This window comes from Mixophyes fleayi, chromosome 1 (genome assembly GCF_038048845.1).
Source record: "Mixophyes fleayi isolate aMixFle1 chromosome 1, aMixFle1.hap1, whole genome shotgun sequence".
Lineage (NCBI taxonomy): Eukaryota > Metazoa > Chordata > Amphibia > Anura > Limnodynastidae > Mixophyes > Mixophyes fleayi.
In genome coordinates, this window is record NC_134402.1 from 357009773 (window position 1) to 357031921 (window position 22149).

General features: G+C 40.4%; 1 protein-coding gene across 1 annotated transcript in view; it reads left to right on the forward strand.

The window, feature by feature from the left end:
• Positions 1–21284, forward strand: part of RHOF (ras homolog family member F, filopodia associated) — a 37444-nt gene extending 16160 nt beyond the window's left edge. The window contains exons 3-5 of the mRNA XM_075178077.1: positions 14197–14306; positions 18231–18365; positions 20916–21284. Of these exons, the coding sequence (XP_075034178.1) occupies positions 14197–14306; positions 18231–18365; positions 20916–21080 (410 nt within the window). The 3' untranslated portion in view covers positions 21081–21284. The remainder of the gene's footprint in view (positions 1–14196; positions 14307–18230; positions 18366–20915) is intronic.
• The last annotated feature ends 865 nt before the right edge of the window (positions 21285–22149 follow it).

Genomic DNA, 22149 nt, shown 5'->3' on the forward strand with positions numbered 1-22149 from the left:
GACCTGGTATTCCTTGTTAAATTTTTGACCTACATAGTTTGCTGCATAGGAAACATAGCTAGAAGTACTGAACTATAAATCATCTATTCTACTTCTGTTTTCTTTTAAACTATGTCAGAGTTTACCTTGAAGGGGGAAACAGAGCGTGACTATAGCTGTGCAATAAATGATTCTTTAGTATGTTTATGTAACAGACAAAAAAAGATCTTTGGTATATTCAATCTACCCAGAGAAATGTAAGGGGAGAGTTAGAAGCCTACACAAAACCCAAAAAGGGCTGGATTATTAAGGAGGTACTCTAGGCCTGTGACTTTGTTTATCACTGGATGTCCAAAGCACCTACTGTTTCCAACCTTGAATGATACTTGCTGTTTGTCTTGCCCCTAATTTCCATGATTCAATACTCCCTAAGTTAGTAACTGTTTGATGCTCGTTTTCTGTGGATCAATTAGAGATGTTGGCAAAGGCCCAAAAGGTTTTGTTGGATGCAAAGTCACTGCTCCCTCTATTAACCAGTAGAAATGAACATGTTTGTTCAGGCATCCAGGTTGGCATACAAAATTTAGCAGATGGCATTGCCAAATACATGTTTTTAAAATGTATATAAATAGAATATATGCTGAGATACACAGAACATAAGATTACTCAGCACACAGGATGTAGATGGGGATAATGTAGTGATACGAGTGATGTTTTTCACCAGTGTCAGTATGGTCTGCCCCGCTCATACCAAGGTGCACTTTGCGCTATTAGGAGATGCTGCCTCAAACTAGAAGTGCCCCTAAAGTGTGTTAGATACGTACTTTAGATATTGAGTTTACTTACACAACTACAAAGTCCAAACTCCTACCACTTTTAGAAACACCACTTTCATAATATTAATTTATTTTATTTTTAATGCAGCCATCTCACATAGTCACGCATGCGCCAAGTTGTCTACTGATTTCATCTTGCACAAGTAAATTAGCTTCATGTATCAGCTGAAACTTTGCTTAAACCTGTGGATTACAATTTATCCCTTTTGGATTCTATCATACAGTGACCCAAGTATACAGTCATTTCTTCTAAAGCAACTAACCTGAACAAGCTGGATTAATCCTTGTTGCATCTCTACTGATTTTTGTGTGAGAAGTATAATTGCACTTTAAAGTGCGATATATTTATTCAGTGACCTATGTTTTGTAATGATTTGTTTGCATATTTCTGATATTGTGGAAATAAGATTTCTAAAATGCTAATTATTTTATGACATGTTGAATAACATTGCATGTTGATGGTATTGTGGTATTGCTTCCCTAAACTGCCGCTGTGGTAAGCATTATGCCACAAGCAAAGAGAATAAATCCATGAGTTTATGCAGTTTTAGCCCTGTGTTCCTTGTTTTAGTCCTTTTCCTCTCTACTATACCACTGGGCCTGTAGAATCCTTCCTTACACTACCTCTGGGATGCCAACCATCTGCCCTGTTGCACTGTCTCCATGTTGAAATGCTGGTATCTTTTTGTCTTTTTAAACTTAATCGTAATGAGAACTACTCTCCATTACCATCTGTAGTCATATTCTGGTGCAGTTGCTACCTAGTGTGTGGTAGTTGCTGGAAGGCACACACATATTCAGTTAATGTCAGTAATGCTTTGAGGTTGGCAGCAGACAGACCAATATTGTAGAGCAATGCGCTTCCTTCTTGTGTTACAGGAAATATATGGTCAGTATGATGAGTGTGGAAAGTGTTTGCATAATGTTCTTCACATTTCACAAGGCCAAGTTAAAAAGACACCATTACATAGAAGACAAGTGTCGTTAATGTTCTTAGGAACTTGAAACCTGTAATTATTTATTGCTCTCCCATTGGTAATATTGACTAACTGTTCAGGACCACTCTATGCTGCCTGTAAGTTCCAGAAACTGTTTTTGCTGTTGTGTTTTTTTTTTTTTGTGTTTTTTTTTTAAATGTTAAGGTTAGAAGTAAAATACAACAAGCTGACTACAGTGGTACATTGAATTAACATGCACAGGTAAATGAAACCAACAGGGGGGCGGAGCAAACCGCATTCAGAATATACGTAGGCGTTAGAGCAGAATGACCGTGGGTTTTCCATTTTGTAGTAGAAATGAAAAATGAGGAGAGAGAGTGAAGGATGATGGGCTGTACCAAAGTCCTAAAGATAAAGAAGAAAAAATTGCAAAGGAGAAGAGCAAAGATATGAGAGAAGGAAGGGAAGAAGGGGCAGGGTGGTGGTTACCACCCTGGGAGTGGGGAGGTAAAGGGGAAAAAAAAGGGGTGGGGAGGAGTAAATAAGGGTAGTGTGTGGGCCAAGTAAAGGGGTAATGGTATTGAAAGGACAACCATTCAACCAGTTAATGATGCTGATCATGAATTTCATGAGGTGGACTTGCTGAATTCTGATAATTACAGTGGGAAAAAGGGGGGGGGTGGGGCAGTGTTTCCAATCGGTGACAGTTTGTCAGGTGGCAGCAGATATGATGTGGTGGGCCAATTTATTCTGGTGTTCAGTAGCTGAGGGGACTTCAGGTGTAGGAGGAAGAATTTAAGTTCAAGTGGAAAGTTGATCTAAATAATGAACTCTATCAGGGACTTGACATCCCTCCAGAATTGGGCTAATTTTGGGCAATCCCAGCATATATGAAGAAACAAGCCAACGTCTGTCAGAGGAGTCGACAACGTCTTAAGGCGGGTAGGGAAATGGTACCAACGAAACAGGAGTCTATATGCATTTTCTCTTATTTGAGCGCAGGTTGAGCTGGAAACATTGCTCCGAATTTTAGACCAGTGCTCGTCATCAAGAGGGTCGCCCAGGTCACGTTCCCATGTTTCATCGTGGGGGTCACGAAGAGGGGCAGTCGGGAGGTTAGAGTTCGGGATAGATAGTAGAGATAAGACCAGACGTTGATGGTCAGTGTAGGCACAATGTCTCATTGGTAAGGGGGCGAGAAGTGAAACAGGACTTAACGAGAGAGTGAAGGTTGCGTATTTGTAGATACTGATGGACTGCCTACACAGAATTTCTAAGTGCCGATTGGATGTCAGTAAATTGGGGAATAAAGCACTTCAAGTAAGATCATTCAAATGCCGGACACTGCGAGTGTGCCATGGAGAGAACGCAGGTGGTAGTAGACCCAGAATCTGTTTTTATTCTATATGTATGCGGAGGTAAACAGTACCGCTTCTCTTGTAGTGTGCTGCATGTCATTCTCAATAGCTGTTCTTATTTTGTGTCCTGTGAAAGTTGGACATAATGAAGGGTCTGTCTGAAAATTCAATTATGTTCTTCTCATGTGCAATGTATTACACCAGCACAGAGACATACTGTTCCTGGATGTTTTATTAAATGTTCAGAACTGCCTTTATGTCTACATTATGATCAGTTATACAAGTTAGTTTGTGGCATTTATTTTTTTTCCTTACAGTATTTTGAATATACCTTTTTTATTTTATATTTTTTTAAAATACGATTAGTGCAATTGATTAAATAAATTATGACATTAAAGTACATTTTAACACTGTGAACAATGCAGATCACAGATTTACATTACCCTGTCAGCTTTTCCATGGTATTTGGAATAATTCATGATGCTAAATGACAATACCAAGGCGTTAGTTCAGTCATGGTACAGTCATGTATAAAGAAAGGTGCACCATATGTTAAATATGTTTTCTACACCAGGAGATAATTAACAATCAAAGTACTAAAATGTAATAATATCGTGTGGAAACACCTGATTTAATTATTTATTCAACAAAAAGCCAACATGAAGAAGCCATGGGTAAAAGTCAGTACACCCTTACTGCTTCTTTATTCTTTAAGAAGGTAATTTATATTCACTCTACCTGGCAGGTCTACTACATGGAATACATTAGGAGCATCTTACGTCGCACTCCTGTTCCCTTCACTTGGGTCTGTAGTCCCTGGACCCAACACCACGGCTTTCCACCACCCTTGGCGTTTTGTCCTTTTGCCTCTCTACATAGCACTCCGCTCATATTGCCCTGTTATACCAACACACGCTATAGTGACAGTGACCCCCCCCCCCCCCCACCCTTACTTCCTCCTCTTCTCTCTATTTCTTTCTTATATTTCCTTTCTTTCACTTTCTCCAATTGGAGTATTGATCATGCATAACTTTGTTTGCATCTTTTGATGCCTCACATATGTTTATATTCTGTCTCTTGCTCCTCCAAGTGATATCCTAGTCTGTGTGTGTTAGGAAATTTAGACACTAAGCTCCAATGAGGCAGGGACTGATGTGAGTTCTCTGTACAGCGCTGCGGAATTAGTGGTGCTATATAAATAGCTGCTGCTGCTGATACCTTTTTCATGTATGTATGTTTGGCTCAGTCTTTCATTTTATAACCTGTTATTGTTAGGAACCCCTCCAGCCGGCACAACACAACCCGGAGTCTACTCTGCCAATCAGGTGTTCACTGGAGCCCCTGGTGGTGGGGACAGACTGGGCTGCAGACTGGCAGAGGGTCGTGAAGTGTGTACCGGCTGGGGAGAACCCAGGCAAGCGGAGTGAGGTCCACGCAGAGGTCAAGGGCCGGCAGCAGGTCGCAATACCAGTTAACAAGCTGGGGTCACAGGCAGACAGGACAAATGGTAAACAGGCCAGAGGTCAGGGTCACGGGATACACAAGCGAAGTCCAAATCCAAGCCAGGGGTCATACACGGGAGGTCAGCAGAAGTTCAAATAGATAGGAACAGAGCAGGTCAGCAGACTGGGAAACAGAAGCTATAACCGGCAATGAGGTAGCAGACCTCATTGCCTTAAATACTGACACCAACCAATCAGAGCCTAGCTCTGCAAGAATACAGCCCCCTGCATTAATTAGCCCACAGGCTACCGAGCTGCGCACGCGCCCAGCTGTTCTCCTTGCTGGGACACGGCGCTCTCTCTCAGCGTCCCGGCCGTTGCCTAGGCAACGGCCGAGTCGCGGCGGCTGGGCACCGCTGCGGCTCATAACAGTTATACTGTTTTTACCTTTGTAAAACCCAATAAAAAATGTTTATTGAGAGAGAAAAAAAAAAAAGTAATTTGATGGGCAAGAAGTGGTGGAAGTGGTAATGTATACAGTGGTATGCCATACTGTCACTTATTGCGGTGATCAAATTCCATACTTACATTCCTATTACATTTTCTTTGCCGCCACGTCTAATTGTCCACTGCAAGCACTGTAACCAGGTATATTTCAGTATTTGATTATCAGGAAGTGTTATCACCCCTTTATAAATCAAACCCTTTGGTCTGGAGCATTGAGGTCTGTTATCAGCATGCCAAGGAGAACAGACATCTGCAGTGATTTCAATTGTTGCTGCTCATCATTCTGGACAGGGTTATAAGGCCACTTGCAAACAGTCTGAAACTCAGCATTCCACAGTGACAGTTTATTTACAAATAAACTTTGAAGAGTTATCAGAGGACATCCCAGAAAGTTCAACCAAATATCAGAGCGTATGATGTGCCAAGTGTACCCGGAGTTAATCCACAATGACTGATATCTGCGGTTTTCTTTTCATATAATACTATTTTCAATGGGACCTAAGTTTCTTTATCTGTTACACTGTTGAAGGTTATTTGGTAGGAGAGTTCTCTGTCTGTATTCAAGCAAAACGCTGTAGCCTTGGTTACTGATATAAATAAAAAAAGATTGCAACTTTACCCCCAAAAAAACAGAATGTAATTGGTTGCGCTGTGATATGGGTAAATATATCCGGGGGTGGCACAAAATAATAGAACCCCCCCATCTTTCTCTTTATTTGGCCATTATAATGGTCGTGGACATAGATGTCATAGTTGTAAAGATTATTCAGATTGTCATTACCCCTATATGTGGTCCTGATTTAATGCCCATTTCATCTTTTTTTTTTATCTGGGTATTATAATTTGATGGCACTCATAATGTTATTATAACAGAACGTAGTTGGAGCTCACTGATGGTCGCTTGGCTTTAACCAGAGAAAAAATAAATTTCATTAAAAAAAATTAAATTGTGTTCTAAAGTCTATTAATTTTCTTCATTTCTCTGGTAGATTGCTCTTCACAAGGTATAATCAATTTGCCTATGAGTAAAAACTGCTAGTGATAAAGAACAATATGGGGCATACCAATGCACATCTTGCACTAGTTTTTCTAATACAACTCAAAAGTGGCGGAGCTGTCTGACATCAGCGCCCACTGGGAAATTTCCCGGCCCCCCTGCAGCTCAGTCCGATGCTGGAGGTAACATATGTTTCACTAAAAATTGTGTTATCTTGGGCAAAGCGTACCTATCAGGATCCATTGTGTAAGAGTGTGTATTCAAGTAATTACAGGGTATAGCACATCAATGTTGAATGTATACTGCTAAAGCTTAGAGAGGAGTTGGCCTACATAGTTAGACCGTTTCTTATGTACATTATTGGCTGTCATGCTTATTAAAAGGAAAACAAGATTTTCTACAATTTTCTCCTATGTTTGTAGCTTGTGTGACTTTGATTAGTGAATTAAAACTTAGCATTCTTGTTATCCAGTTGTTACCAGGGGAGGGCTGGCAACTTTTGGCTTGGAAGAGAAACACAAGCATTCTGTGAGCACGCCGCAGAAGAAACATGGGCATGACAAAATCTGTGTGGGTGTAGTTTTATATAGATAATAAAATATATGAAAATTTATGTTCAAGAGCTATTGTCATGACAGATACTGTTGTAGTGACAATTATACAATATAGACTGCATTCTAGTGACCTCTGTCCGGGAAGCGGAGCATCTCGGTGACCTCTGTCCGGGAAGCGGAGCATCTCGGTGACCTCTGTCCGGGAAGCGGAGCATCTCGGTGACCTCTGTCCGGGAAGCGGAGTATCATTACAAGCATCCACATTATTTCAAAAGGAGTTTAAAGAATGACCAGATAGGGCCCCTAACATTACTTGATATTGCCTAGTGTTTACCCATTTGCAAAGCAGTGCCAAAATAATATACATGTGCTAATAAACACTAAAGGTGATTAGTTAATATGCAGGGATTGGAATATTTCACACTGGAATGTACAGCTATGTACCTACAATCTATTGTGCCTACCTACACCATTAATTTGTTCCTCTTAATAGTAGTAGTAGAGCAGGGGTTGGCAACCCCCCAGCACACCTGCCAGCCGTGGCACACCAGCCAGATGTCAAGGGCTCGTGGCTGCGCATCTCCTCCTTGAACTTCTCCATGCAGTGATGGATGTCGCTCATTACCACCCTCCTCCCACAGGTCTGATTGTATTGGTTCGCAGTGTAATTGCCTATTTGGGGGTTCTAGGTCGGTGACAGCAGTGAGGTCCTGTCACCTCACTCCAGTAACTGACTGTCGCCGGTGCACCCGTCACTGTTTCCTTTCACATGAACACCATCCGTATAGGAAAGTGAGTGAAGAAATTTATTTTGTAAGACAAAGATTCCTACAATGTCATAACTAATTGTTTACTGTACTGTGCTGTCTCACCTCGTATTGTAACTTCGTTTGTCCCTGTACGGTGCTACGGACACCTAGTGGCACCCTATAAATAAAAATTAATAACTGACTCATGTTAGAAACATTGTCCCATACATGTCATCATGATCTACATTTGGGTTGTGCATAATAATTGCTCCAACTCTTCCTAGTACTTATCCTACAAGTCAGAAGGAGCAACACTGTCCTGCTATTTAGAGCCATATGAACCTGAGCCATATATTTTTTTGGTGGCATTTCCGCTACCTGGAGACCTGCATCTTGCTGCAGAATTTGTCTATATAGCTTTTGTCGTTGGTACGACTAAACATGTATTTATATTAATACTGCCTGGTTTGGCCAATCCATACATAAATGCCACATAAGCGATTGGCACATGGTTTTTATAGTATGTACAACTGGCACACTTGGACTTGACTAGATTTTACCCGGCACACTGATAGATAAAGGTTGCCGACTCCTGGTAGAGCGGATCTAGAAACCATCATTAAGAAATAGATCATCAGATACTTGTTTAAATATGGGAAAAGTTATTCTAATTTACAAATGTTCAAGTTTAGTGCTGGAATGGTGCATTCATATTTACTGGTTTGAAGCAAAATCTATTATTCTTATCTCCACCTCACTGGCTGATTGATATTCAAGTGTTTGGGTATAAGTAGTGCTTAAAATTCCTGTGCATCTGTGAAGCACGACTCTTGAAGGACATGTGAGCCACAGTGGTAATCATGCACGGCCAGTCACTGTGGTGAGATCTGTAGTCTGCCATTAGCAGTGACCTGTATTGTGGGTGAGAGAGAATTTAAAGGGGCATTATCTCAACATTAAAAATTGTGGGGTTTTTTGTTTGTTTTTTCTGTTCAGCGATTTCAAGTGTCAGTCCCTGTATGTGACCTAGGTGGGTGCATAGCAAGTAATGCACCTCCTCACTTGCGTTTTCTTCTCTGTCCTGGTTAGCTTTTAGGTATGGGCATAAGTGACTAGAGGGACCCCAGCAGGTACAGGTTCTACAGCTGTGTCTGTTAAGTGTGGGCACAGGTGCTGATACATGGTGGTGCACTGATTTCACAGTAAATTGGGCACTAGACCATCTCTGTATTGCCTTCTCCACTCCAGCACAATAAACGAGTTAGACAGTAAAACAACTTCTACCACCTCCAGCACAGTTCTCAAATAGGTATCATGGAAACTTGTGTATAGGTCAGTCACATGTAACCTGGTGCATCCATCAGCTCCCTTACCTCTCAGCATTGTGTCACTCGCCCCTCATTGGGGGTGTGTATTCTGTTCGGGGGGGGATATATATATATATATATATATAATGTGTGTCATGCCTAAAAGTTTTGAGAATTACACAAATATTATTTTCCACAAAGTCTGCTGCCTCAGTTTTTATGATGGCAATTTGCATATATTCCAGAATGTCATGAGGAGTGATCAGATGAATTGCAGTTAAGTCGCTCTTTGTCATGAAAACCAACTTTATCACAAAAACATTTCCACTGCATTTCAGCCCTGCCACAAAAGGACCAACTGACATCAGGTCATTGATTCTCTTGTTAACACAGGTGAGAGTGTTGATGAGGACAAGGCTGGAGATCACGCTGTCATGCTGATTGAGTTAGAATAACAGGCTGGAAGCTTTAAAAGGTAGGTGGTGCTTGAAATCATTGTTCTCCCACTGTTAACCATGGTTACCTGCAAGGAAACACGTGCAGTCATCATTGCTTTGCACAAAAAGGGCTTCACAGGCAAGGAATTGCTGCTAGTAAGATTGTACCTAAATCAACCATTTATCAGATCATCAAGAACTTCAAGGAGAGAGGTTCAATAGTTGTCAAGAAGGCTTCAGGGCGCCCAAGAACATCCAGCAAGCGCCAGGATCGTCTCCTAAAGTTGATTCAGCTGTGGGGAACCACCAGTGCAGAACTTGCTCAGGAATGGCAGCAGGCAGGTGTGAGTGCATCTGCATGCACAGTGAGGTGAAGACTTTTGGAGGATGGCCTGGTATCAAGAAGACCAGCAAAGGAGCCACTTCTCTCCAGGAAAATCATCAGGGATGGACTGATATTGTGAAAAAGGTACAGGGACTGTTGAGGACTGGGGTAAAGTTATTCTTGCTGATGAATCCCCTTTCAGATTGTTTGGGGCATCTGGAAAACCGCTTGTCTGGAGAAGGAAAGGTGAGCTCTACCATCAGTCCTTTGTCATGCCAACAGTGAAGCATCCTGAGACCATTCATGTGTGGGAGTTGCTTCTCAGCCAAGGGAGTGAGCTCACTCACAATTTTGCCTAAAAACACAGCCATGAATAAAGAATGGTACCATAACATATATTCCAAGAGCAACTTCTCCCAACCATCCACGAACAGTTTGGTGATGAAAAATGCCTTTTCCAGCATGATGTAGTACCTTGCCATAAGGCAAAGTGATAACTAAGTGGCTCGAGAATCAAAACATCGAAATTTTGGGTCCATAGCCAGAAAACTTCCCAGGCCTTAATCCCAATGAGAACTTGTGGTCAATCCTCAAGAGGCGGGTGGACAAACAAAAACCCACAAATTCTGACAAACTCCAAACATTGATTAGACAAGAATAGGCGGCCATCAGTCAGTATGTGGCCCAGAAGATGATTGACAGCATGCCAGGGCGAATTGCAGAGGTCGGCAAACAGAAGGGTCAATGCTGCAAATATTGACTATTTGCATAAACTTAATGTAATTGTCAATAACACTTAGGAAATGCTTGTAATTTTACTTCAGTATACCAAAGCAACATCTGACAAAAACACTGAAGCAGCAAACATTGTGAAAACCAATACTTGTGTCATTCTCATAACTTTTGGTCATGACTGTGTGTGTGTGTGTGTGTGTAAATATATCTATATCTCCTATTCTACAATAAATCTAAATAAATAAACCACACCTGTGGTATAGTAGCTTATTTGGGACAATTCATCTCTGATTTTTTTGCTAGGGTAAACTCCTGGCAACTGATCCTGAGCCTGGATCACCTTCCAAATTTCTCTTGATGCCTGCATTAGTTAAGTGGGAGAGGCTGAACTGTCATGTCCATGAGCAGAGCAGGAAGTAAGAAAATCAATCTATTTACATATGTGGAGCATAACGGTTATTGAAATAATAGCCCTTGATGGGGACTCCAGTGCGTTCGCGTACCCATGTGCAGTGTATGACAGAAGACGGACTTGCTAGTCACTGTGTGTACATATCCCCTGGCACGGGCTGTATTGCAGAGCTGCGGAAATAGTGAGATTACTGTGCAAAAAATAGGATACTTAATAATTGCCCTACAATTCTTAAAACCGCGATGACCGCTTTATAAAAGTCCCCAAAATCGCTTTTCACAAGGTGACTTTATAAGTGCCCTTTAATACATGCCCACATTATGCAGCTTGTGTATTTTATGTCATGTTTTAAATGTCTGACCTGGTAACTCTAATTGTAAAGAGAAACTGCAACGCTAGTTAGTGAAAGTGAAGTGGTGCTAAGAGAGAATTGGAGAACTGTGGAGGTTTCTCAGATACCATCCGTCTTGTATTGTTTTGTGAATACATCACCTGCAGCTTGTTTCCGCGCAATACAATGTTTAACAAATAAGCTCTGAGTGAATGCAGATAGAATAGTCGTTCACTCCACTGGTAAACAAAATGGCTTTATATGTATAACACAGAGCTAGGGGAACCCTTTATTTTATTTTCTCCCAAAATACAATGAAAAATGAGAAAATAAGAACAAAACAGAGCAAGTGTAGAACAAATGTAGAGATGCATTAGATATAGTGTGACATTGTTACATTGGGTATAACGCTCTTATATTAATAACTCTGTTATAATAGCATTAGTCATGTAACGAACAGTCAGTGGTTAAGCAGCTCTGGAACAAACTAATGCACAAAATCTATTTTGTGGAATATCCTAGCTATTCTGAAAAGCAATATCCATTATGTAGAAATCTCTAAATTTGATGGACAAATATAGTTATGTAATTGTAGAAACATAAACAAAACTTCTATTTTATGCCACTATTCTGCAACTGGCAACCGACTTATGGTTTAAAACTTGCGGCTATAGCTTATTTTGTAGGGGTTTACAATTTTTATTTTACATTCCAATATTTTTCTGTTTGAAAATAATTTTAGAATGTCTGTAATATCCCATTTATTTGACACAATTGATCTAACTTTTAAAAGCGTAACTTCATGCTTTGTTACTGTTTATGCTTATTAGCGCAACAAAAATGATTCTGCAACTAACAAAAAAAAATTATTGCTACAAATTTGCGTTGTCCTTTCACATTTGAATTATGAAATTACTTTTGTTCACACAAATAAGATTATTTGCAAATAATTTATTTACCACAATGTTTTTCAGTGTCATTCTGTACACACAATTTACTGCTGACAAATGGTGTCTGTGGGGTGTAAATATAATGTCATATTTTATTTTTTAAACTAGAGTATGGGAGCCCATTGTAGGCTTTTCCAATGCATTTACCTGCAGTAAATGCAAAAAAATACAAGATTGCATTCTGAAGACCAGAGTGCTAACACAACCCTAGCAGAAATGACAATGATATGGTGTTCTTAGAAACAGTGGTTTTAAATCATACTTGCCAGCTTTGGAGATCTCCAAAGCAGCTGCATCCTGGGGGTAATGGTCATGCGAATCGTGTCATCCTGGCCCCGCCTCTCTGACAACATGTGTACCATTTTCGGCCTATTACAGTAGGGGGCGGGGCCAGGATAATGCAATTAGCCCCGACGCCACCCACTTCATTAGCAAAGTGGACTGGATGCGGGAGGTTGCCCTGCTCTCCTGTGAGAACTCTCCAAAATGCGGGAGTCTCTTGGTCATTCCGGGAGAGTAGGCAATATCATTTTAAATGCGTTCTGAGCATTAAAATGCATTAAAAATGAAATAAAAATAAAAAATGCTAATGGTTATAAGCATTAAGTGCATGTGAGTAAAACGATTGTATAGGTTTGAACGGACACTATTCCCAAAATATCAATAACCAAATAAAATAAAAATCATGACTTTTGGGGGAATTTAAAGTCCTGTAGGAGCCTCACTCAGTGACACTCTACACCATAATAAATATAATAATAAATTGATTGATTTACTTTACTATTGTTTAACAGATCACTAACCTATTTCTTTCCTATATCTGCAGGATCAGTGGAATAAAAAAATGTTTGGTGTAGTCATTGTATCATACCTCCTAAATGTCTGGTTGTAGTTGGGACAGTCCTGTTTCATGCACCCAAAAATGGGCAAGACTTAATGCAGTGGATCCCAAACTTTCTCAGTTCGAGGCACCCTTAGGGTCTACATAATTATTATTTCAAATCACCCTTAAGCCAAAATAATTACCAAGTAGTCCCCTGCCTTTCTTACCACCGGCCCTGGCCACGCCAACCCTGTGAGATCACAGTGGCATCCCAAGGAGCCGTGACACACCGTTTAGGAAAGAGGGGTATGGCTTGAAAAAGAGTGCATGGTTGGGTGCATTAGTTTGTGTTTTGAGTGAAATGGGGACATGCAAATTGGAGGTGGGGTTTATATTCTGGTTTTGCATGTGTAAATATTGGGTGGTATGACTGTATAGATCTATACATCATATGGCTGCTCATTTCTCCACCCAAGTTGTCATTGTCTTGTTACTTTGTAGATCTCTCACTTCCGGCCTCCTGTAAAACATTAGATTATAGATGTCCTGGAGCAGTCAGTAGGAACAATATACTAAAAAAAGAATGTTGTAGAACGTGTACTGGTTACAAAAGGACACAATAAGATTTTTTTTTTCTTTTGGGGAATTCCTGTTTTACCTTTTTTGTTTTTTACCCCCAGGCTTAGGTTGGTTAAAAGCACAATAAAACCAGAAGAGAGAGATAGATAGAGAGATCATTTTCACCTGGACTTTTTTTTTTTTTTTTTTATTTTGAGTTTCCTCAATAGCAAAATTTGTGTTTTAATATGAGGTCATTGTGACATCAGTTTAACCCCCCCCCCCCCCCCCCAAAAAAAAACCAAAACATTGCCACAGTCTATGAATTCTATGCGAGCCCCATAGACAGCCTAGGCTGAATGTCACCATAAGAAACCAGCAGCGTTGGGTCTCCCATTATAAAATGAACCCGCTACCAGATTGGTCAGCAGCCAATAATAAACAAGCGTGTGGGGGGGGGGAAATGTTCTGACCGCTTGTACTTGATCCAATAGTCCAACACTGACCACAAATTAGGATGTACTCTGGCTAACTTCTTCCCTCTTTCCCACCTTGCTTTTGCATAATGGGGTTCCTGGCTTCATGTATCTTTTAGTAAACAAATACTGCACAGTAAAACCTGTTGCATTGCCGCTAGTTGGGTGTGTGGAGGGGGAGTTCGATACAGGATCAAAAACCATGTTTTAAAAAAAAAAAAAAAAAAAAGTGTATAAATAAAACAAAATTACATTTTAATGGAAAAAATAGGCTGTTTTGACCCATAACTACAAAAGTTGTTGGTATTGTGTCATCCACAAGTGGTTGTTTTGTTTTTCACTGCACTACAGTTGTGGGAATTCACCAGAGGCAGCTATTCAAAAACTCAACAAAAATGTCCTAGGAGAAGAAAGGGGATCAAATCCCCCACTATCCTTGTACATGTGCAACGTCATCTTATGTATGTCATCTTCTGTTACAGGACAGGAAGATTATGACAGACTGCGTCCTCTTTCTTATCAAGATGTTCATTTGGTTTTAATTTGTTACGATGTTACAAGTCCCACCAGCTTTGACAATGTTTTAATAAAGGTAAGATTCCAGTTCTTTTTTTGTTAAATGGTACAACTGAGAACAGGTCCTAGGGGGGTAGGGGAGGGGGTTTGTGCGCTTGTCTCTATGGGGGGAGATTCAATTGAGCGCATATTGCTGGCTATTACGGTAAGGAGTCTCCGATTGGCACAGTGTGTCTCCTTGGACTGCTCCGGAGACAAATCGTGCTGAATTGAATCTCCCCCTATCAATGTCACTCATAACGCCATTTACCTGCAAACACTTACACGCCCAATCTGAAGAATAATAATAATAATAATAATTCTGTTCAGCTGGGTCTTTGTTGGAGACAGATCTTTTAAAAGACATGTCCTTTAAACTCCCATTTGGTGCACTCTCCCAGACAATCCTATTTCCAGTAGAATTTGGTACCTGAATGTCTAATATCCTGACCCTGCCGACCTCCTTTTTGTCTTCTTTGCTGGATATGCCCTCAGACACTTCATTTGCTCAGTGTCAGATTGGACAAAGCCCAAGGCCAATAATTTTACTGGGACTTTTAATAATGTGATGTGATGTAAGCCTGACAACATGTGTTTGCTGTTTCCAGTGACCTCCACCAAAAAAACAAATCGTTAGACAGATGGCCGATAAGTGGTTAGATTCCACATTACTATGCAGAGAACAATAGAGGTAACTCTATTACTATTAGAGAATAGGTTTTCAGAAGATTCATGGTTTTAAAAGGACACCACTTGTTTCACAGTGGATAACTCGTAACAGGCGCAGATCTACATGTAACAAGGTTGCCCCTTACCTTTGCCTGTAGTATTGACAATTGTATTGCGTAAATCTGGTGTTTTTGGCTGAATATGGGCGGTAACAGGAGCTCTGCACTACACCATAATATCCCTAAAGCAAACAATCCCCATTCATTACATGGGGTCAGTTTGTGGTCCTTATGTCCTAGAAAATTGAAATGGTGCACTGCAAAATCTATTTCTGTGCATCTAGGTATGGCATGCGGGGGACAGTTTGGTGAAGGAAGTAAAACGCTTAAAAAACCAACCACCCTTGCTCCCAACCAGCCAGGATGATTTAGTGCAGAAGTTGGTGTAGATTGTCTGGCCAGACCCTCCCACTTCATATTTCACTTTGTATTGTATTCTTTTTAAGAAGAAGTCGCTTGTGTGCTACATGCATTCACACCCTATGTGTCAGCTATCTACAGTCAGGCTGTAGATAGCTGGGTGACAGTGTCACAGGGATTTACCATATACTATCTAGTCCTTCTGTAGACCTGCTTCACTGTTTGGCAGAAAACTACATCTACCATCATCCAATACACCCTCACTGTATACAGAACTTTGAGGTGACTACGCTGCTCTGCACATAATGGAACTACATTTTGAAAAATTATATAAAGTCAAAACTTTTCTTGGCTTATGGAAACCACCACAAAATTTTTTTATTTACAGATAATTCTCATTTAAACTTTGGCCTATTTCTAGTAAGTCATATAGAGGTACCTGGTCGCGTTGAGCTCTGATTGGCTCGCTACAGCAGCCAGTCGTTGGACCCCAGCGAATCTTCATAGATTTGCTTGGTACAGATCCAGAAGACACTAAATCGTTACTGGCATCCTGACGTTGCCCATCAGGTTAGTCCCGCGCTGGGCACCTTACCACAATGAGAACCGTGGCTGACTATTGCTTGATATACAGAGACACATTGTTTGTTTAATAGAGAGGTCGGCAGGAAGACATATTGTGACTTTCCATTCAACCACTGTGGTGAAGTTCAAGGATGTCTTAAGCTGGCTGATGTTCTTTTACAGATTAATTTTCAATGTTCACATATATTACACAGACAGGCATAGTTTTCAGCAGTTTATCATGTTCATGATACACTGGGAAAGAAGTTTTATGTACTGCTTATCAATGCAAAGACTGATAAATATCCTGAAGAACACAGGGTGTGTATTGCTGAGACTGCAGTAAGGTATACAGCCTGCCATATGTTACAGTGAAGGTAACACTTTGACCTAGGTTAGTCAGACACCACATATTAACCACACAGCTATAGATGGAAGTTGGAATATTAACCTGCAGAAGTGCATCTGCTGTCTTACCATTGGTAATTAATGCACAGTGTAAGCTCTGTAACATTAGGACGTCTGCTCCTGTTGCGTTCAGTCTGGAGTTAGCATTCAGAATGTCACTATTTTAGAAGTGAGCAAGTATAAGGGCCATCTGAGCAGGACTATTTTCATTGCAGTCAATGGTGCCCTGCAAGCGCCCATTACACCTCTGTGCGACCTTCATTGCATATAGAGGCACATGTGTAACGGTCCTGTATGAAACACAGCTTGTACTTCCAAGTTGTTTTAATGCCTGGACCATTTGTGTTCCAAATACGCCAAAAGTAATGCTGTTTATGTTGTAACTGATACCTCGCCAGCACTTACCATAGTTACACAGCATGAAGGAGAATTTACAGAGAATACTGGTCTCCTTATATTATGAAGCCCATATGTGCAGAGTAACTTGCTGGATAGAATATGTAAAGCTTCTGACAAGTGATTGTGTAGACAGTATATATAGGCAGTCATTATCTGGATTAAATCAATATTAATGTGAATGCAGCCAATCGGTTCTCTTGGAAACGGTGACATCACTGAGACAAAGAGCCTTGTAGATATTACTGGCTCCTAATGAATTGATGGAATACATTCTCGTTAATATAGGCTCACCTCACAACATGGCTGCCTCCATAGTGTGTAGGAAGTGAGGAAGAAAACGCTCCAAAATGTGTATGAACCCTATATGTACACTGTTTCAAGTGCGATTTATTATAACAAACGCCTATAATTTCCATGATAACTTCAATTTTGCCCATAGAACTTAATTCATATATTTGACTTATTCACCTGACCATGAGCCGGCAGATTGTTTGCTCAGCTAAGACTAAATAAAATAGTATCCATAGACTCAAGTGAAGTAGATGAGATATGGGTTGAGAAGAATTCCTTGTAGAGTGATAGATTTATTTTTATTAAAATACGTTTTATTAATAACATCAAGTATTAAAAAGTTACAGAAATTCATGAGGTACAGCGGTAACATATATAAATATGGGGCACACAACACTGCCCAACGATGCCTTTACAATTAGAAGTCAGCTGTACACTGGTTTGGCGAGTGATATATTTTTCTGGAAAGCAATTCTGACCGTTTGTTTTACATGTGGCGATATAAAAGAAATTGTTTAATATCCTCTGACACTAAATATAGCATTGTGGTTATTAAACATAGGTACACATTACGTTGTGTGTAAATATATCAATGACATATTTGGTCACACATGCCATAGAGTTGCTAATTAATGTGCAACTAAACCTTATTCCTTAGACTGTCCATATGCAGGAAACATTGAATGTTGGCCTCAATCTTGCATGTTTATTTTTAAATCCTTTTAGCTGATGATTACGTAGTGTGGCCCAGTCCTACCAGTCAAAATGTAATTCAGTTGGATTTAATCTGGTAGGATGGCAAACCCGTCATGCAAGGACCTCCGCTGCCATGTTGGAGGTGCCATTTACCATCCCACTTGTGGAAGGGGCATTCTTCCAGCTAGCTCGCATGGCAGTCCGGACTAGTGCCAGTGTTACCAGATCTCTGTAATCCCATCCTATGTGACTAAATTGCCGACAAATCCTTTTGATATGATCAAATTTCGCATGTGTGGAGGTTTGCATCAGGAATGTGTGATCTGTTTTGCAGACAGCAACAGTGACAATGGAAAATCTATCACAACACTGTACTTTATTCATTCTGCAATAATTTTATTTCTTCAGATGTTGTTATTTAAAAAGTTCAGAATAAGCTATGTCTTTGTAATTAGACTAGAAGATGCTGTGGATAAATTGTAGTGGATCTGACCCTGTCTCCCCTCGTCTTTCAGTGGTATCCTGAAGTGCATCACTTCTGTCGAGGTGTGCCTATAGTGCTGATCGGCTGTAAAACAGACCTGCGCATGGACAAAGAACGCCTGCGGAAACTGAAATCTGCTCAGCAGGAACCAATCACATACTTCCAGGTAACGAACATGACCCGTGATCTTACAGGTGTACACATTCCAATTCTGAATTTGACTGATGGTCAGAATACTGATAGTTATTGGGGTAATCAAGGCAAGGGGCAGTCTTTAGATTTAGATAGTGACTTTATATCCTGGGCTAGTGCAACAGGAAACCCAAGCCTTCCATCCACTGCCATGAAAGATGTAATCTTTCTAATATGCCTATGCCAGTATGCTGGATTATTGCATTGAACATGTGAAAACCAGATGTAAATGGTGCAATAAAAGTCAACAGTGTTCAGGAGCTTTTCATGTGTATGTTCAGAAGACAGTGCTCTGTGTTGCCCACATCATGCTGCATTGTAAGAATGTTTCCTACCTTTAAAGAGGATCTGTCATCCAGTATTTTCTCTCATTGGACCCTAGTCACAAAAGTTTAATTTAAGTGTCGGATGCAATAGTAGTATAACAAGCCATGAAATTGGGGGAGAATAATCTAATGTGGACAGGTCAACACACAAATAGAACTTGTCCATGAAACATGTCATTGTGATTCTTGCCAACTATGAGTGGAAAAACTTCAGCCAAGGGCAGTGGTGGGGGCAGCATTGTACACTCCAGGAGCGTGATATATCTGCAGTAATGCAAAAGCAAAACGGGCAGATCAATTGTTTCCACCTGTGGAACAAATAGGCAATTTCATCAAAATATGGTCCATCAAGAACTCCAAAAGCAAGCTATCAAAACCTGGATATTAAATAAACCTGGTCAGTTTGCAAACTCACAATAAATATGAATCTGATAAATGAGGTTAAGTGGCCCAGATTGAATAATGTCAGATTGTAATGCAATAAAGTTCTAATATTATGCTGCTTATTATTGTGGATTTGCATTATATAGGGGTGGATAAAAGAGAATACATAAACCAGGGATATACAAGGTAGGCACATGCAGATGTGAAAACAAAGGGTAAGGAAGGCCCCACTTGTGAGCTCTTACAATCTGGTGGGAACAGGGGAGTGCTAAAACGAAAGAAGTGAGTGTGACTTGGGATGGTAGTATGGGTAAACCGGTGGGAGAAGGGTATGAGAAGAATTTAGTTACCCAACTAAAAAAACGTGATCACCTTAATCATTATTAAATCTGCTCAACTATGCTAACGAGGGATGGATATATTTTGCATTTATACTTATTTCCTGGAAGTATGTGATTTTGGTTGTCCCAAAATGCTGCTGTTGGGGCTGGTTCTCCCTCACTGTCCTTCTAAAACGTCTCCTTTTACAAGGTATATTATGTTTTTATGTTGTTGTGTACCTGTCCAGTGCTCTATAATTAGGTTTACAGAAAATCTGTATAAGCCACAAACCTTAGAAGTAAATCTTGACTCCTATAAAGCCCTCATCCTGGATTATGGGAGGTGTAAGCTCATAAAGGTAGAATTAGTTTTAGGAGCCGTGTTCTATACAATGATACATGGTTGTAAAACCATTGAAGGAACATATGAAGTTATGGTAAGAAGAGCCACGAGTATGATTCAGAACCCGTTTACTTGGAAAGAAATGATCAGGCAGTTTACAGAGCCAAGTTATTTTTCATGATTGAAATGCTTCTGAGTCTCTGCATCTGCGTCCTTGTGTCATTCAAGTTCTCGGACTGGCTGCATGATTACGTATACAGTGTTGTGTAAAGCTAGGGCTACACGACGATCTGCCATATGATCACTGGAAGGTATTGGGTAAGCCAGAGGCCATTGGTTGATGGGTCACCTATGTGAGACTGAGTTGCACAACCTAGATAGGCCACCACACGTGGTCAGACAGCTGCACACTTAGCAGGTCCCATCGGAGACCTTTATTGCCACATCTGACATACTATACAATCGCTGTAGTGACCTAGCCCTAGTTTGTCAGAAGTACCTATAAGAAGACAATGTAACAAAGACCAGAGGGAAGTATATATTTCAGGAAGCAAAAGTCTCCAGGCTGCTGCAACTTCCCCATAGTGAGTGCAGAGGAAGCTAGGACTGCTTTCTTCATGCTCAGTGGCTGCATTGACAGGAATATGAGCTAGTACTGTAACCAGTAAGAATGATCCTCTTACAGGGCATCTTGATGATCACTAAACGTACCCCGTGGAGTCTGACGTATAAAATGCTCAGATAAAACTTGGTTTGCGTTGAATGTATACATTGTAATTTAAGGTGATCCGTTTGACCAAATTGAGCCATCATTGTACTGTCTGCGCTTCAGTGGTCTTATCAGATTCAGTTGGTTATGGTGGAAACCCAGGTCTAATAGTGACCCACATGTGGGAGAACCATACCTGGACCAGTAATACGAAGCATTTTCACCTGGTTATTCAGACACATTAACCTAGTTGTTTGGTGATCATGATGAACAGCCATGTTGCTATGTTTGTTGTTACCACCGTGCTGTGGATATTTAGTTTATTTTTCTATAAATGTTCTGTAAACTTAGATGATCTGCACAAATATGTGAATATCTCCAACCCTTAAATCATTCCTGCTCCAACATGATCTATAAATAATTACCTGCTCTTGCCTTAAAGGGAGAAGCAACTGGAAAAACCATACAAGCCGAGGACTACCTTGAATGTTCAGCCAAGTTTCAGGAAAATGTAGACAATGTTTTTAGAGAAGCCACATTGATTGCACTGAATGGCATGAAAAAGGAACAGAGGATGAAAAGGAAAAAGATTTGTCTCCTTCTCTGAGACTTCTACATTTGAACTCCTTCCTTCTCTGGCACATCCTGACCCTTCCCTGGACTGAGATTTAAAAAGCATCTGGACTATTTTATTGTAAATAGATTTAATTTTAAATATTCTTTGAGTATTTTCCAACTCATGTTTTATTCTGCTGTTGAGTAATCATGGAAAATTTTAACTTGAAACAGTGAGTAAAGTTTGCCAAGTTAATTTGGGCAGTGGCTCTTTATCAAAGGAGACTAATGCTGGTGCTCTGCATCTGTGTAATACTTGTATATTGATGGTGTAATTAAGGTTTATCAGTGAGATGTGAATCTATCATACAGCCTTGTACATCTATCATACAGCCTTGTACATCTCTTCCCTGTCTGCAAAGCAGGCAAAGTGCAATTTGTATGCAAAGCATTGTAGACTGCAATAACAACAACACCTTAAGATAAGGAGGCCCAACCAAAGTGCTAAGGCCTAATGGTATATATTTCCTGGCTACACCTCCAGCTCTCCATTAAACCTAGTGTCGTCTCACTCAAGCTGAACTCCCTAAGATGGTTCATGAGGAAGGGGTTAAAACTTCAGAAGTATTTCTGCCTTCCAGTATAGTAGTGGTGGGCGGTTACCAGATATTTGTAGATTGACATTTTATTTTTTCTTCCTACCCTCCTGCTATGTCCCTGATTTGCAGTTGGACACTGGCCCCTGGCAGTTGTAAACTGTACAAAATATACAAAAATGGTACAATATCTTTTGCGTCTTAGCATGACATACCTGTGAGACCGAAAAACAAAAACTGCTGACAGTTTTTCTAACCAGGAACTTTTGAGGAAAGTCTATTTATTTAAAACCATCCAGAACCATTAACACTTATCCCAGAGCAGCAGTATATGCCACAGTGACTGATCTTACAGGTTCCCAAACAGAAAATGTTTCCTACATTACCCATCAGGAGCACAGTGTATAAGCTGATGCCCGTTAGGGTCAGAAGGCTGGGGGTGGTACTTGGTTGTATTATAACATTTCTCCATGACAATGTAACAAATCCTTTTTATTAATAACGAACTCATTCAGACCACATCCA